Here is a 13,305-nt window from a genome sequence, read left to right as displayed (position 1 = left end):
CGGAGCCGCAGTGAGCACCATGGAGCTGGCGGCCTGGTGCCGCTGGGGGCTCCTCCTCGCCCTCTTGCCCCCCGGAGCCGCAGGCACCCAAGGTGGGTCTGGTGTTGGGAGGGGACGGAGCAGCGGCGGGACCCTGCCCCCTGGATCCCCGCCGAGGTTCCCCGGCCGGCGGGGCCAGAAGGGCCTGGACGAACTCTCCCATCCCGAAGTTGCGGACAGTCCAGACGCTCAGGGCAGCCGGGCCCTCGGGCCGGAGGGGGCAGTTACACAGAAGCGGCTCGAGATGGCCCATCCAAGAGACTGGCGCTTTCCAGGCTCCGAGGGGCTCCTGGAACTTGTCAAAGAAGTTCTCTGAAACTGTTCAGAAAGTTTTCCCGCAAGGGGTATATTGCGTAGAGCGCGCGCGCGCGTTTCCCCCCTTCTTGAGCCCCCTCAAGCTTTCTCAAAGCCTTTCCAGTTGGCAGCCTCCGCCTCCGGACTGGCCCGGGCTGGATTCCTTGGGGGGGGGGGGGTCCTCTGCCCTGCCCCTCCTCCAGCCCCTCCCTGATCCCCTTGAGACGATTTTGGTTTGGTTGCTCCTGCTTCTGGCGGGGTCGGGTGTGTGTGTGTGGTGGGGTGGAGGGTGGCATGGCAACCTGTCCCAACCAGAGCCGGGGAGGAAAGGGTGGCCCAGAGGGTGGCCTCTTGCTGGGGTCTGGGTTGGGGGTGGGGGAGATGTTTGCTTTGAACAGATTCTTGGGGCCAGCTTAGGGACTGTGCTCTGTGACTTTTAGAGCGGGTGGACCGTGGAGGGGTGGTGGTGGGTTTCTTGGGGTGTAAAGTGGGAGAGTTCCCAGGGAAAGAAGTTAAGAAATAAGGCCAGATGGAGGCCTAGGGAAGGCTGCGTTGTTCTGCTGCCTTTTCCTTGGTGCTGTGCGTGGGGAAGGGTGAGTGGGGGCAGTGTGTATCCTGACCCATCTGTCCACCTGTGTGCATTAATCATAAAAGCTAACATATAGCCTGGGCCAGGTATACTCTGCCAGGAACTGTTTGTGGTGTTTTGCATCCTTTAATCCTAGAACACCCTTATAGTGGAAGTTCTGCCAGCATTCTGGACTTAAAGAAATTGGGTAGCAGCTAGTAAGTGGTAGGGTCAAGATGGGACCCCAGGCAGTGCGACCTCTTACCATGCATTCGAAATTGCTATATGAATGAGTGATGAGGGGGAGCAATGAGGGACGCTGCTCCCTGAGTCACTGGGCTGTAGGGGAGACAAAATGAAAGTGTTCTGGGAGTTGTGGGTGGTCTCCATAGGTCAGGGGGTCCGGGAGGGGGTGGGTGTCATCCTGTCGGTGTGTTGCCCGAGGGGCCCTCTGTGAGTGAGTGCGTGGCCGTGTTATCTCTGCATGTCTATGCCAGGGTGTTCCTCAGTTGTGTGGTCTTTGTGTTTGTGTGTCTGGGCTTTGTGTTGCCAAACAGCAGTCTCTCTGCTGACTCGGGGACACAGGCTGAACTCTGTCCCCTTCAGGAACTCCCTCAAGGTGCTGGGCCAGATCTGCCGTAAACAGAGGGAGGTAGCCTTCTGCGGCCACGCCTTCTTGCTGAGGAAGAAGGTTCCTCTCTTCCAGGGAGTACATCGTTGCCCTCCCTGTTTCCCAGGCAGGCATCTTCACCTCTCACCTTCTGATGAGAGGGGTGAGGCCATACTGAGCTGTCAGGCTGAGCTGCTGCCCTTCCTCACCTTGGCTGGGAGTTGATCGGGGAATGGCAGTTGCTGCAGAGCTGGATTTGAGGGCTGGGTTCTCTGGATGGGGCCTCTTTATGTCCTCACCCCTCAACCTGCACTATTTATTGTGTTGTGCAGGAGCTGGGCACAGCCCAACAAGGCACAGCCTGGGCAACAAGGCAAAACTCTGTCTGTACAAAAAATACAAAAATTAGTTGGATGTGGTGACATGTGCCTGTAGTCCCAGCTACTCCGGAGGCTGAGGCATGAGGATCACCTGAGCCCAGGAAGTTGAGGCTGCAGTAAGCCATGATCGCAAATGCTCTCCAGCCTGCGTGACAGAATGAGACCCCGTTTCAGAAAAATAGTGCACCACCCAGCTGCCTCCAGCCCCCAGATTTTGCCCAAGGACCGAGGGCTGGGGCAGCAATGTGGGGGAAGGGGAAGCCTAGGGGGAGCCCCAGAGGGATCAGGATTTTGCTGAGATCCTTTCTTAGAGGTATGGGTTTTACAAATTGCAGCAAATACATTCTTTTAATCTTGCAGAACTCCTTCATATTTTAATTCCAGGATGATTCTTCCAACAGCCTCCCGTCTTTACTATACTTGGGGAAAGTACTCATTTTATTTGTCAAGAAAAAACAATTGAAAAGATAGGGATCAAATGTAAAAAGAAAAAAAGGGCTTTCCAAAGTCAAACACAAAGCATGTTTAATTTTCTCGTGGTTTGGGATTACCCATATTCCTGCTGTATGAACCTGTCTTGTCTTAACTTTTAAGAAATGTACAGTGTACTTCCTATATGCTAGGTTTTTATCCATGATTTCATTTAATCTCTGCAACAGTCCTGTGAAGTAGGTGCACAGATGAGAAAATGGAAGTTCAGAGAAATGAAACACCTTATCCAAGGCTCCCAGCTACCCAGTAATGTCCAGGGCATTTTTGGACTCTGATGAGGAGGCATTAAGAGGTGGTTAGAGTCTTATTCCAGCCAACAGTAATGGGTTGAACAAAACCTTAGGGGCAGGCAGGTGGCCAGTTGGGAGGAGAAGCGCTCCTCTTGTTCAGGTGAATGACCTTTCCATCCACTTCTCTAGGCTGTAGAAAGTGGGGCTGAGCTGGGGGGCCCTGAGGTCCCCTCCTGACTTCAGAGTCCTCTGCCTTCCTGTCCAGCCAATGCCTGTCTTCCTTATGGCCCTGCCAGCATGACAGGGGGCTGCGGGCAGGAGGGGACAGAGGCCACGTTGACACACAGGGCTGTGGGCGAGAGAGACAGCTGAAGTGTCAGTGTGAGGGGCCAGTGTGGGGCTGTGGCTGGGAGGGCTGGGGTGGGGCCTGGGGTAGTTGTGCCTGTCCTTGGGTGATGGAATGATCTGGAAAGAGATTCCCTTCCCTACCCTCCACCTGTGAGAAGCCCCTCTAGAGCGGCACTTCCATCTTTTGTTTGGCCACCCATCCTCCCACTGGGAAGAGAGCCGAGGTGGGGTAAGGGATGTGTACTCTTTCAAGGAGTGGGAGAATTTTCTAGCGAATGTTTGTGTTGTCCCAGTTCTGTTTACAAAGCCTCGTCATGTTTACAGATGGCTGCGCAATTCGTTACCTCATTTAACTCTCATATACCTCCTCTGAGGGAGTAAGAGCTGTTACAGCCAAGTTTAGGTCAGTAAATATTCACTGAGTTGCAGGTACTGCAGGGCATAGAGATGAATCCAATTTAGCTTCTGCCCTGGAGGTCTGGGGACTTGCTCAAGATCACTCAGTGAGTAGCCGAGCTAGGGTTCTCATCTAAAGACTCTGGGCCCAGGCCCTGGTCTGATGTCAGGCCTTATACACCAGGTGTTTGTGGTTGTGTCACTTGAATGGTCTGTGACATTGTGGGTCTGGGAAAGCTGAGCTCTGGGGACACAGGTCATTTTACTGTAGTGTTCATGGAAACCAAGGGAAGTGTTGGCTTTTCTGCTGTGAGCAAGAGGAGCAGCAGGGGCTGCAAGCTGGTGGGGAGGAGAGAACCCACCTGAGAGAAACCCCAGGGCTGGGGTCAAGTCCTGACCACCAGAGTCCAGAGAGACATGAAGGACTGTGACCAGCTCTGAGCAGAGAGATGGATACCATGACCTCAACCGGTCCCTTTTGTTTGGAGACTCTTGACTGGACTTCATTCATTCACTCATTCATTCACTCAGCAGACACTCATCCAGTGGTGCCTGTGGCTGATCCTGCTTCCTACTGTCTTTGCTCTGGGGAATTGGAAGTTGGGGTTCCTGAGGGGCAGGGTCCTGGAGACAAGGATGCTCCTGGGTAGAATTAGGACCTACCTCCCAGGAAATCAGTGGGGGCCGGGCGCCGTGGCTCACGCCTGTAATCCCAGCACTTTGGGAGGCTGAGACGGGTGGATCACAGGGTCAGCAGTTCAAGACCAGCCTGGCTCAACATGGTGAAATCCCGTCTCAACTAAAAATACAAAAATTAGCCAGGTGTGGTGGCAGGCGCCTGTAATCCCAGCTACTCAGGAGGCTGAGGTAGGAGAATTGCTTGAACCTGGGAGGCAGAGGTTGCAGTGAGCCGAGAGATTGCGCCACTGCACTCCAGCCTGGGTGACAGGGCGAGACTCTGTCTCAAAAAAAGAAAATCAATGGGACAGGGCAGATATGGGGACAGTGGTAAGGAGATGGGAGAGTGGGAGGGAAGTGTCAGGAAGGCCTTCTTGACTTCATGTAGGCTGGTGAGGGTGTTAGCCAGCAAGCCTGCAGTTTCCTGGGAGCCGTTCTCAGGGTACCAATTTTACCACCTGTCTGAAAACACTTTAAGATTCTTAATCAGACTCAAATTGGCCACAAATCAGGTAAACAAACTTGCTAGTGGGGTGGGGCTACCACCCGTTCTGACCCTCCAGCCCAACCCAGCCCGGCCACCCTGCCCTCCCTAGAGCCTGTGGTGTTTGTAGGTGGCATCAGGAGAATTAGCATGTGTTTACGTTGGCGTGGGGTGTGGGGTGGATTTGTGTGTGTGCAGTTAGGCCTAGTGGAAGGAATGCGGGATCTGAAGGCAGGCCGGCCTGAGTTCCAGTCCTCCCTGTTGCTCACAAGCTTTATGATGCGAGAGCTAACCCCTGCCAGCTGCAGTTGTCTTCTTTGTAAGATAGAGGTTGCAGCCCCAGTTTCTGGAGCATGTTACGTGGATCCACCCAGAGTGCCTGCCAGGCACACAGTAGGTGCTCAGATCAGTTACTGTGGCAGCCCCCACTCCCACTTGTTGTTGTTTTCCTATTGCCTGGCAGCCACAGCTGGTGTCCCTTGAAAAGGGCTGCAGGGGGTGGAGTCGGCCCCTGCCCCAGCCCTGTGGGGACCCTGGGCTTGGGCCAGGGCCTGGGGTCTGGGCCTGCAGACAGCTGTGTCTATAAAGCAGCTGAAGGGCTGAGGCCGGGGGAGGTCCTGGCAGCAGGGCGTTATTTTGGGCCTGGCCTGCCACCCCCAACTCCTGTTTCTCTTGGGAGTCTGTGGGGAGAGGAGGAAGCGTGGGGAAGAGGAGGGGGTGCAAGTGGGTGAGGCATGGAGTGGGGAGGCCTCCCTCAGGGACATGGACCCTTGAGTTCTATTTCTGGGCCCTCCTGTTCCTCCCTCTTTGTGCATATACGCCTAGAGAGGTGGGAATAGAGGCCACTCTGGGTATCACTAGGAGACCACCAGTTTGTGGCCACTGGCCCGGGCAGGGAACGTGGGGACTCACCCTGCCAGCCTCTCCCAGCTCTCTGAAGGCAGGGGGTACCTCATATTACCCCCTAGGATTTGACCTGAGACTCCAACTGGCTGGGAGAGCAGTGCCCCTGGTGTCAGACCCCAACCCGGCCCTTGTGTTGTCCCTGAATCTGCATGTAGCCTGCAGGAGGTGGAGCAGTGACCGGCAGGAATTCTGGGCAGCTCAGGCACCTGTGGGCCTGAGGGTGCCCTCTGCCCGCACCCTCCCGATCTCCTGGGCAAGACACACCAGGTGACTCATCCACCAGAGCAGAAAAACAAGTTCATCTGGGCACTTTCATCTCCCCCCCGCTGGCAGGCCCGGGGTGAGCTGCTATCCTGGCGCCCCGTCTCCAGGGTTGCTTTGCCCCCTCTAGTATTCCTGGCCTTAGTGGGCATTTCTGGTTTCAGGGATACCAGGCTGGGGTCCAGGTGGGCCAGGTATGGTAGTTCAGCTCCATGCCCCATGGCTGATGGCTGGCTCTGGGCAGGTATGCAGGGCTGACGTAGTGCCTTTGTGGCAGCAGTTTCGTGGCACAGATTCTGCCAGCTCGTTCTGGAGTCTTGCCCTGAGGAGGTGGCCAGGGTGAGGGTGCCAGCACAGGAACCTTTGGCGCATGCTTCACCCTGGCCTGGGATCTGCAGCCTGGGTCCAGATGCCCACAACTGGAGTCTGATGCTCCTTTTCTGTTCATGGGACACTCCCAGAGGTCTCTGCAATGACCAGGGCCCCGGTTGCCCCATGCCCCAGCTACAACTCCAGCTGACCCTCCTTCCCCACTCTCTGGGTGGCATTACGGGGGTGTGGATCCCTTGCCAAGAGGTTGGCACATGGGTGTGCTGGAATGGCATAGGGAGAATGCACCGAGTTTGTTTGCTTGGGAGAGGGGCAGGGGGCATCCAGAAGATACAGGATTCGTCATCGCCTCTCTTGGGGGATTTTTACCCCTTGGCCCTGAGTTGTGCCTTTGGGACAAAGGAAGCCTTTCTTTGCCAGCCAACACCCTGTACTGGCGGGTGAGCTCCACAGGGCTGGCACGCTGGGGCAGCCTCTGGATGCACAGGGTGGGTCTAGTCAGAAGGAGCCTTTCCTCTGAAATCCCTCTACTTCCCGAGCACACAAGCTTTCTCCTGCTGTTAAACCTGCAGTGTGCAAGGGATGTAGGTGGGGGGGTCCTTCAGTCAGCCTTCTCCCTGTCTGAGATGAAATGACTCTGGGAGTGAGTTTGGGTGGGGAGGCCAGGTCCGAGAAGGTCCCCCGCCAGTGTCCTCTGACCCATCTGCTCCCTCCTGCCAGTGTGCACCGGCACAGACATGAAGCTGCGGCTCCCTGCCAGTCCCGAGACCCACCTGGACATGCTCCGCCACCTCTACCAGGGCTGCCAGGTGGTGCAGGGTAACCTGGAACTCACCTACCTGCCCACCAATGCCAGCCTCTCCTTCCTGCAGGTGAGGCCCGTGGGCAACCCAGCCAGGCCCTGCCTCCAGCTGGGCTGAGCCCTCTGTTTACAGGTGGGTGGCAGAAGAAGGTGCCCTGCCCTTCTGTTTCCTCGTTTGTTGTGGTTTCTCAACCAGGAAGTCCTTTCTAACGTCTAACCCCCATTCATTTTACTGCAGAATCAGTTGACTCTCTCTCTAATGTGGCTGGCCGAGGTCATCTCTGGATGGGATGCGTCTGTGTTTCCGCTAAATCTTGTGCTCTCTTGCCAGCATGATCATGTCCCCTGTCCACCTGCCCCCGCCACTATCCCTCTCCCATGTACAGCAGCAGAAAGGACTGGTGGGAAAGGTGGATTACAGGCCCAGTTCTGCCACTGATGAGCCCTATGAATGTGGCCTATATCCCCTTAGCTTCACTGGGTCTCAGTTTCCCTATCTGTATATTGGGAGCAATTGGGAAGCTCAAAAGAGAAATGTCTATGAAAAGGTTATGAGCAGGAGAGAGAGTGGAAACCAACCTGCTGGCTCGTGTCCACGGACCCTGGAGTGGGGCCATGTGCTTGGTTTGTCAAATTGCAGACAACGGCTGAGCACGGTGGCTCACGCCTGTAATCCCAGCACTTTGGGAGGCTGAGGCAGACAGATCACCTGAGGTCGGGAGTTCGAGACCAGCCTGACGAACATGGAGAAACCCCATTTCTAATAAAAATACAAAATTAACTGGGAGTGGTGGCACATGCCTGTAATTCCAGCTACTTGGGAAGGCTGAGGCAGGAGAATCGCTTGAATCTGGGAGGCGGAGGTTGCGGTGAGCCGAGATCATGCTATTGTACTCCAGCCTGGGCAACAAGAGCGAAACTCCATCTCAAAAAAAAAAAAAAAATTGCAGACGCCATCCCATCCAGGCCTTTGCTTTCACTGATGAAGAAACTGAGATGCAGAGAGGGCGGGGTACCTGTTCAGAGTTTACAAAGTGGCCCCCCACCATTGTCTCTCTTGATCGTGTAAGAATCTGGTGAGGCAAGGTGGGGCGTGATCTTTATCTCCATTTTATCGTTTTATATAAGAGGGAACAGGACTGCTCAGTGGCTGGGGGCCTTGCCCAAGATCTCCAAGTACTGGGGAACCTCAGGGAGGCCCTGGGGGGTGGCAGTGTCCCTGTTTCAGCCCCACCCTGCTTCCACCTTCCAGGATATCCAGGAGGTGCAGGGCTACGTGCTCATCGCTCACAACCAAGTGAGGCAGGTCCCACTGCAGAGGCTGCGGATTGTGCGAGGCACCCAGCTCTTTGAGGACAACTATGCCCTGGCCGTGCTAGACAATGGAGACCCGCTGAACAATACCACCCCTGTCACAGGGGCCTCCCCAGGAGGTCTGCGGGAGCTGCAGCTTCGAAGCCTCACAGGTGGCCTTCACCATCATTGAAACCTTCTCTTGGTTATTCAGAGCTGACCAGGGCCACTGCTAACCATGGGGAGGCTTTGTGTGCATTAGAAATGGTGTCCCAGGCCGGGCGCGGTGGCTCAAGCCTGTAATCCCAGCACTTTGGGAGGCCGAGACGGGCGGATCACGAGGTCAGGAGATCGAGACCATCCTGGCTAACCCGGTGAAACCCCGTCTCTACTAAAAAATACAAAGAAAAACTAGCTGGGCGAGGTGGCGGGCGCCTGTAGTCCCAGCTACTCCGGAGGCTGAGGCAGGACAATGGCATAAACCCGGGAGGCGGAGCTTGCAGTGAGCTGAGATCCGGCCACTGCACTCCAGCCCAGGAGACAGAGCGAGACTCCGTCTCAAAAACAAACAAACAAAAAAATGGTGTCCCTTCTGGGCAGACGCAGGCAGAGCCTGGGAAGAGACCCTGAGAAGACTGGAAAAAGATTCCCCTTCTTCCTAGGAAGCTGCAGCTTGCGTCAGTGCACAGAATTCAATCATGAGAATGCAGGCTGGGTTTTTGCCCCCACTTGGTTGAGTGAAGTGTACAGTGAATAGCCTATGTAACTATTTGCTGGCCCTGGAGCCGACTCTGCCCCAGAGTCTGGGTGCCAGGTGCTTTGCCCGCATGGCCCATTTCAGTCACACTGCAGTCCTGTCAGGAAAGAATCAGTGTTATTCTCATTCTACATGTGAGAAAACTGAGGCTTGCAGAGATGTGAGTGATGGGGCTGGGTTTCAGACTCCACGGTCTCTAACCACCCAGCAACATGTCCGGAGTAGAGGTGAGAGGGAAGCAGAAAGCTGCGGTCCACGTGAGCATCTGGACCTAGCATGGACAACTCACTCCTCCCTGGCTCTCGCTGTGTTCATGTTGCGGGCGTGGCGGTGGTGGGGTTCAAAGACGGTGACGATAGCTTTCTCTCCTCCCTGGGGAATCTGGGGTTGTTTAAAAGGCCTGCTCCTCTTTTAGAAGGCAGGAGGGCCCCAAGGGAAGCAGAAGGTGACAGAAGGGGAAAGGGTCCCCTGATCATTGCTCACCCCACAGAGATCTTGAAAGGAGGGGTCTTGATCCAGCGGAACCCCCAGCTCTGCTACCAGGACACGATTTTATGGAAGGACATCTTCCATAAGAACAACCAGCTGGCTCTCACACTGATCGACACCAACCGCTCTCGGGCCTGTAAGCCATGCCCCTCCCTGCTGCCTCTTCTCTCAGACAGCCTGACCCCAGCCCCAAACTCCCGACTTACAAACCAGTGCCTGCCCGCCACTGCCCCAGCCGCCTACACCCATTTCTTTCCTCTCTGTCCCTCCTGCCATCTCTCTGTGCCTCTTCATCTCTGGGGTTCTCTGCCTGTCTTCCTCTGCTTCTAGGTTGTGCCTCTGGTTTGGGGGCCTCTCAGCCTGCCTGAGTCCCTCCCTCACTGTGCAGTTGGCCTCGTGGCCTCTGCTGCTGTTTGTGTCTCTCTCCGTTATTAACCCATCCTCTCACTGTTAGACATCTCTCTCACTGCGTCTCTGGTTCTGTCCTCAGGCCACCCCTGTTCTCCGGTGTGTAAGGGCTCCCGCTGCTGGGGAGAGAGTTCTGAGGATTGTCAGAGCCGTGAGTCTCAGGGAGGCCTGGAGTCAGGGAAGGGGAGGGCCAGGGCCGGGGCCAGGTGGAATGCAGGTGTCATACAGGTGACATGGGAGGGGTGGGATAACAGGCTTGGGATGTCTTCCCTGGGGCAGGTAGTCTCCCTAGAAGGTGATGCTGATGAGGGTCTGGTGCTCAGGGTGCCACTCAGCCCTCCCTCATCCTGCCCTTTGCCCAACAGTGACGCGCACTGTCTGTGCCGGTGGCTGTGCCCGCTGCAAGGGGCCACTGCCCACTGACTGCTGCCATGAGCAGTGTGCTGCCGGCTGCACGGGCCCCAAGCACTCTGACTGCCTGGTATGTGCCTCTGCTGTGTGCCCAATGTGCCCTATCCCCTAGGATGCAAGGGGTGGGCACCCTGCCTGGTACTGCCCTATTGCCCCTGGCACAGCAGGGCAAAACAGAACAGTGACAACCAGCCACCTGTGCCCCCAGGCCTGCCTCCACTTCAACCACAGTGGCATCTGTGAACTGCACTGCCCAGCCCTGGTCACCTACAACACAGACACCTTTGAGTCCGTGCCCAACCCTGAGGGCCGGTATACATTCGGCGCCAGCTGTGTGACTGCCTGTCCCTGTGAGTGCCAGGGAGAAACACACTTTTCATCGTTTTGGTGGGGAGGTTTGTTTCTGTAAACGGGAGCATATGGGGAGCACTGTCTGCACCTTGCTTTGAGAACCAGTCATGACAGTTCCTGCCGAACTGCCTCGTTCTTTCAACAGCTGTGGAGCAGGTGGCAGTAAGGAGAGGCAGCTAAGAGCCCAGACGTGAGAGCCAGCCTGCCGGGGTTGGAAACCCAGCTCTATCAGTTAGTAGGCACCTGACCCTCTTTCTGTGCCTCAGTTTCCTCATCAGTAAAATGGGAGAAAGAATAGTCCCAACTTCATAAGGTGGTTATAACATTTGAAAGAGATATTTGTAAAGCTCTTAGAACAGTGTCTGGTATGTACCAAGTGCTCCTAAATGTTAGCTTTTGTTCTATCGTCTGGCTAGATCAGTTTTACCTTTTGTTTTGTCTTGTTTTTGAGACTGAGTTTAGCTCTATCATAGTGGCGCAATCTCGGCTCACTACAACCTCCGCCTCCCAGGTTCATGCTATTCTTGTGTCTCAGCCTCCTGAGTAGCTGGGATTACAGGTGCCCACCACCATGCCTGGCTAATTTTTGTATTTTTAGTAGAGACAGGGTTTCACCACATTGGCCAGGGTGGTTCGAACTCCTGACTTCAGGCGATCCACCTGCCTCAGCCTCCAAAGTGCTGGGATTACAGGCATGAGCCACCATCCCCGGACTTTTTTGTTTTTGGCAGAATCTCACTCTGTTGCCTAAGCTGGAGTGCAGTGGTGCAATCTCGGCTCACTGCAACCTCTGCCTTCCGCATTCAAGCGATTCTTGTGCCTCAGACTCTTGAGTAACTGGGACTACAGGCATGCACTACGATGGCTGGGTACTTTCTGTATTTTTAGTAGAAACGGAGTTTCACCATGTTGGCCAAGTTGGTCTCAAACTCCTGACCTCAAGTGATCCGCCCGCCTTGGTCTCCCAGAGTGCTGGGGTTACAGGCATGAGCCATTGTGCCTGGCCTAGATCAGTTTTATTTAACAGATCACCTATTTACTGATGGGCATTTATGGACTGGGCTCCGACCTGGGGAACCTCTCTCCTCCTTTCACAGGAACAGGAGTGGACCTTCAGATCCTGGCTATGTTAGGGAGAGGACAAAATGTAGAGCCAGACCATTTGGGTTCAAATCCTCGCTCCTCCACTCAGTAGCACAATGACCTTGAATAATTTACAGAACTCTCTGCTTTGGTCTCCCTTTTTGCAAAATGGGAATCTCACAGTGCTGATCCCATCCAGTTCTTGTGAGGAGTAAGTGGATGTCAGGTGCTGACACATGGTAGGGTATTTAAGTATTGGTTGATATTGTTCTTCTTGTGCCTGGGCACGGTGACGCTGTTCATGGTGGTGCACGAAGGGCCAGGGAATATGGCTACATGTTCCTGCTCTCCTTAGACAACTACCTTTCTACGGACGTGGGATCCTGTACCCTCGTCTGCCCCCTGCACAACCAAGAGGTGACAGCGGAGGACGGAACACAGCGATGTGAGAAGTGCAGCAAGCCCTGTGCCCGAGGTACCCACTCACTGCCCCCAAGGCCAGCTGCAGTTCCTGTCCCTCTGTGCATGAACCCTGGCCCAGCCCTCCCTGTCCTATCCTTCCTCAGACCCTCTTGAGACCCAGTCCTTGCCTTCTACTGTCTACCCCTGGCCCTCCTCAGCCCTACAAGCGTCCCTATGTCCTCTGTCAGTGTGGGGAGGGGCCTGGACCCTGATGCCCATGTAGCTGTTAACCTGTCCCGGTGTGAAGGCTGAGACAGCCCTTTCCCCACTCACCCCACCCCCTCAGTGTGCTATGGTCTGGGCATGGAGCACTTGCGAGAGGTGAGGGCGGTCACCAGTGCCAATATCCAGGAGTTTGCTGGCTGCAAGAAGATCTTTGGGAGCTTGGCATTTCTGCCGGAGAGCTTTGATGGGTAAGAGTGGGCACAATGGCCTGAGACAGTGTCAGGGCAGACAGAGTCCTGAGGATCCAGATATGGCAGCATCTCTCGGGGATGGCAGGAGACAGAAGTTGATCGGGGGGCAAGAATGCAAAGAAAGCAGATGGGAGACCAGAGAGAGCAGGATCTTTGGAGTGGGAGTGGTTATTTTTGTAAATGACATGCTATCCGTGAACAAGGACTTGTATGGATGTCAGACCATCTAGATAAAGTAAAACTCCCTTTGAGTTCATAGCACCTTTATTCAAAATATCCCCAAATTGGAAATAACTCAAATGTGCATCACTCAGTGAAGGAATAAACAAGTGGCAGTATGTCCATTTGGTGAAGTTCTACTTAGCAACTGAAGGAAACAAACTACTGATACAACATGAATGAATCTCAGAAACATTACATTGAGCAAAAGAAGCCAGAGACAAGATTCCATACTGTCTGATTCCCTTTATGTGAGGCTCTGAACACACAAAACCACTCTGTGGTGGGAGAGATCAGAATGGTGGTTGCCCTAGGGTGGGGGGCCTCAAAAGGGAGGGACACAAGGACATTTCTGGGGTAATAGAAATGTTCTGTATATTGACTGGGGTATTGGATACATGAGTGAATCCATTTGTCAAAACTCATCAAACTGTATGCTAAGAGTCTGCATTTTATTTATTTTTATTTTAATTTAATTTAATTTTATTTTTTGAGATGGAGTCTTGCTCTGTCGGCAGGCTGGAGTGCAGTGGTGCAATCTCGACTCACTGCAACCTCCGCCTCCTGGGTTCAAGCGATTCTCCTGCCTCAGCATCGG

General features: G+C 54.6%; 1 protein-coding gene across 2 annotated transcripts in view; it reads left to right on the top strand.

The window, feature by feature from the left end:
* Window positions 1–6: 6 nt before the first annotated feature.
* The window catches only part of ERBB2 (erb-b2 receptor tyrosine kinase 2), a 30,107-nt gene continuing 16,808 nt past the window's right edge, over window positions 7–13,305 (top strand). For both annotated transcript variants that reach the window (XM_011929891.1, XM_011929890.1), the window contains exons 1-9: window positions 7–92; window positions 6,737–6,888; window positions 8,071–8,284; window positions 9,359–9,493; window positions 9,848–9,916; window positions 10,131–10,246; window positions 10,385–10,526; window positions 11,966–12,085; window positions 12,359–12,485. In XM_011929891.1, coding sequence (XP_011785281.1) covers window positions 20–92; window positions 6,737–6,888; window positions 8,071–8,284; window positions 9,359–9,493; window positions 9,848–9,916; window positions 10,131–10,246; window positions 10,385–10,526; window positions 11,966–12,085; window positions 12,359–12,485 — 1,148 coding nt within the window. In that variant the 5' untranslated portion in view covers window positions 7–19. The remainder of the gene's footprint in view (window positions 93–6,736; window positions 6,889–8,070; window positions 8,285–9,358; window positions 9,494–9,847; window positions 9,917–10,130; window positions 10,247–10,384; window positions 10,527–11,965; window positions 12,086–12,358; window positions 12,486–13,305) is intronic.

Source organism: Colobus angolensis, unplaced genomic scaffold (assembly GCF_000951035.1).
Source record: "Colobus angolensis palliatus isolate OR3802 unplaced genomic scaffold, Cang.pa_1.0 Scaffold83, whole genome shotgun sequence".
Classification (NCBI taxonomy): domain Eukaryota; kingdom Metazoa; phylum Chordata; class Mammalia; order Primates; family Cercopithecidae; genus Colobus; species Colobus angolensis.
The sequence above is the reverse complement of the archived record's forward strand: the minus strand, read 5'-3'. Positions and strand labels throughout refer to the sequence as shown.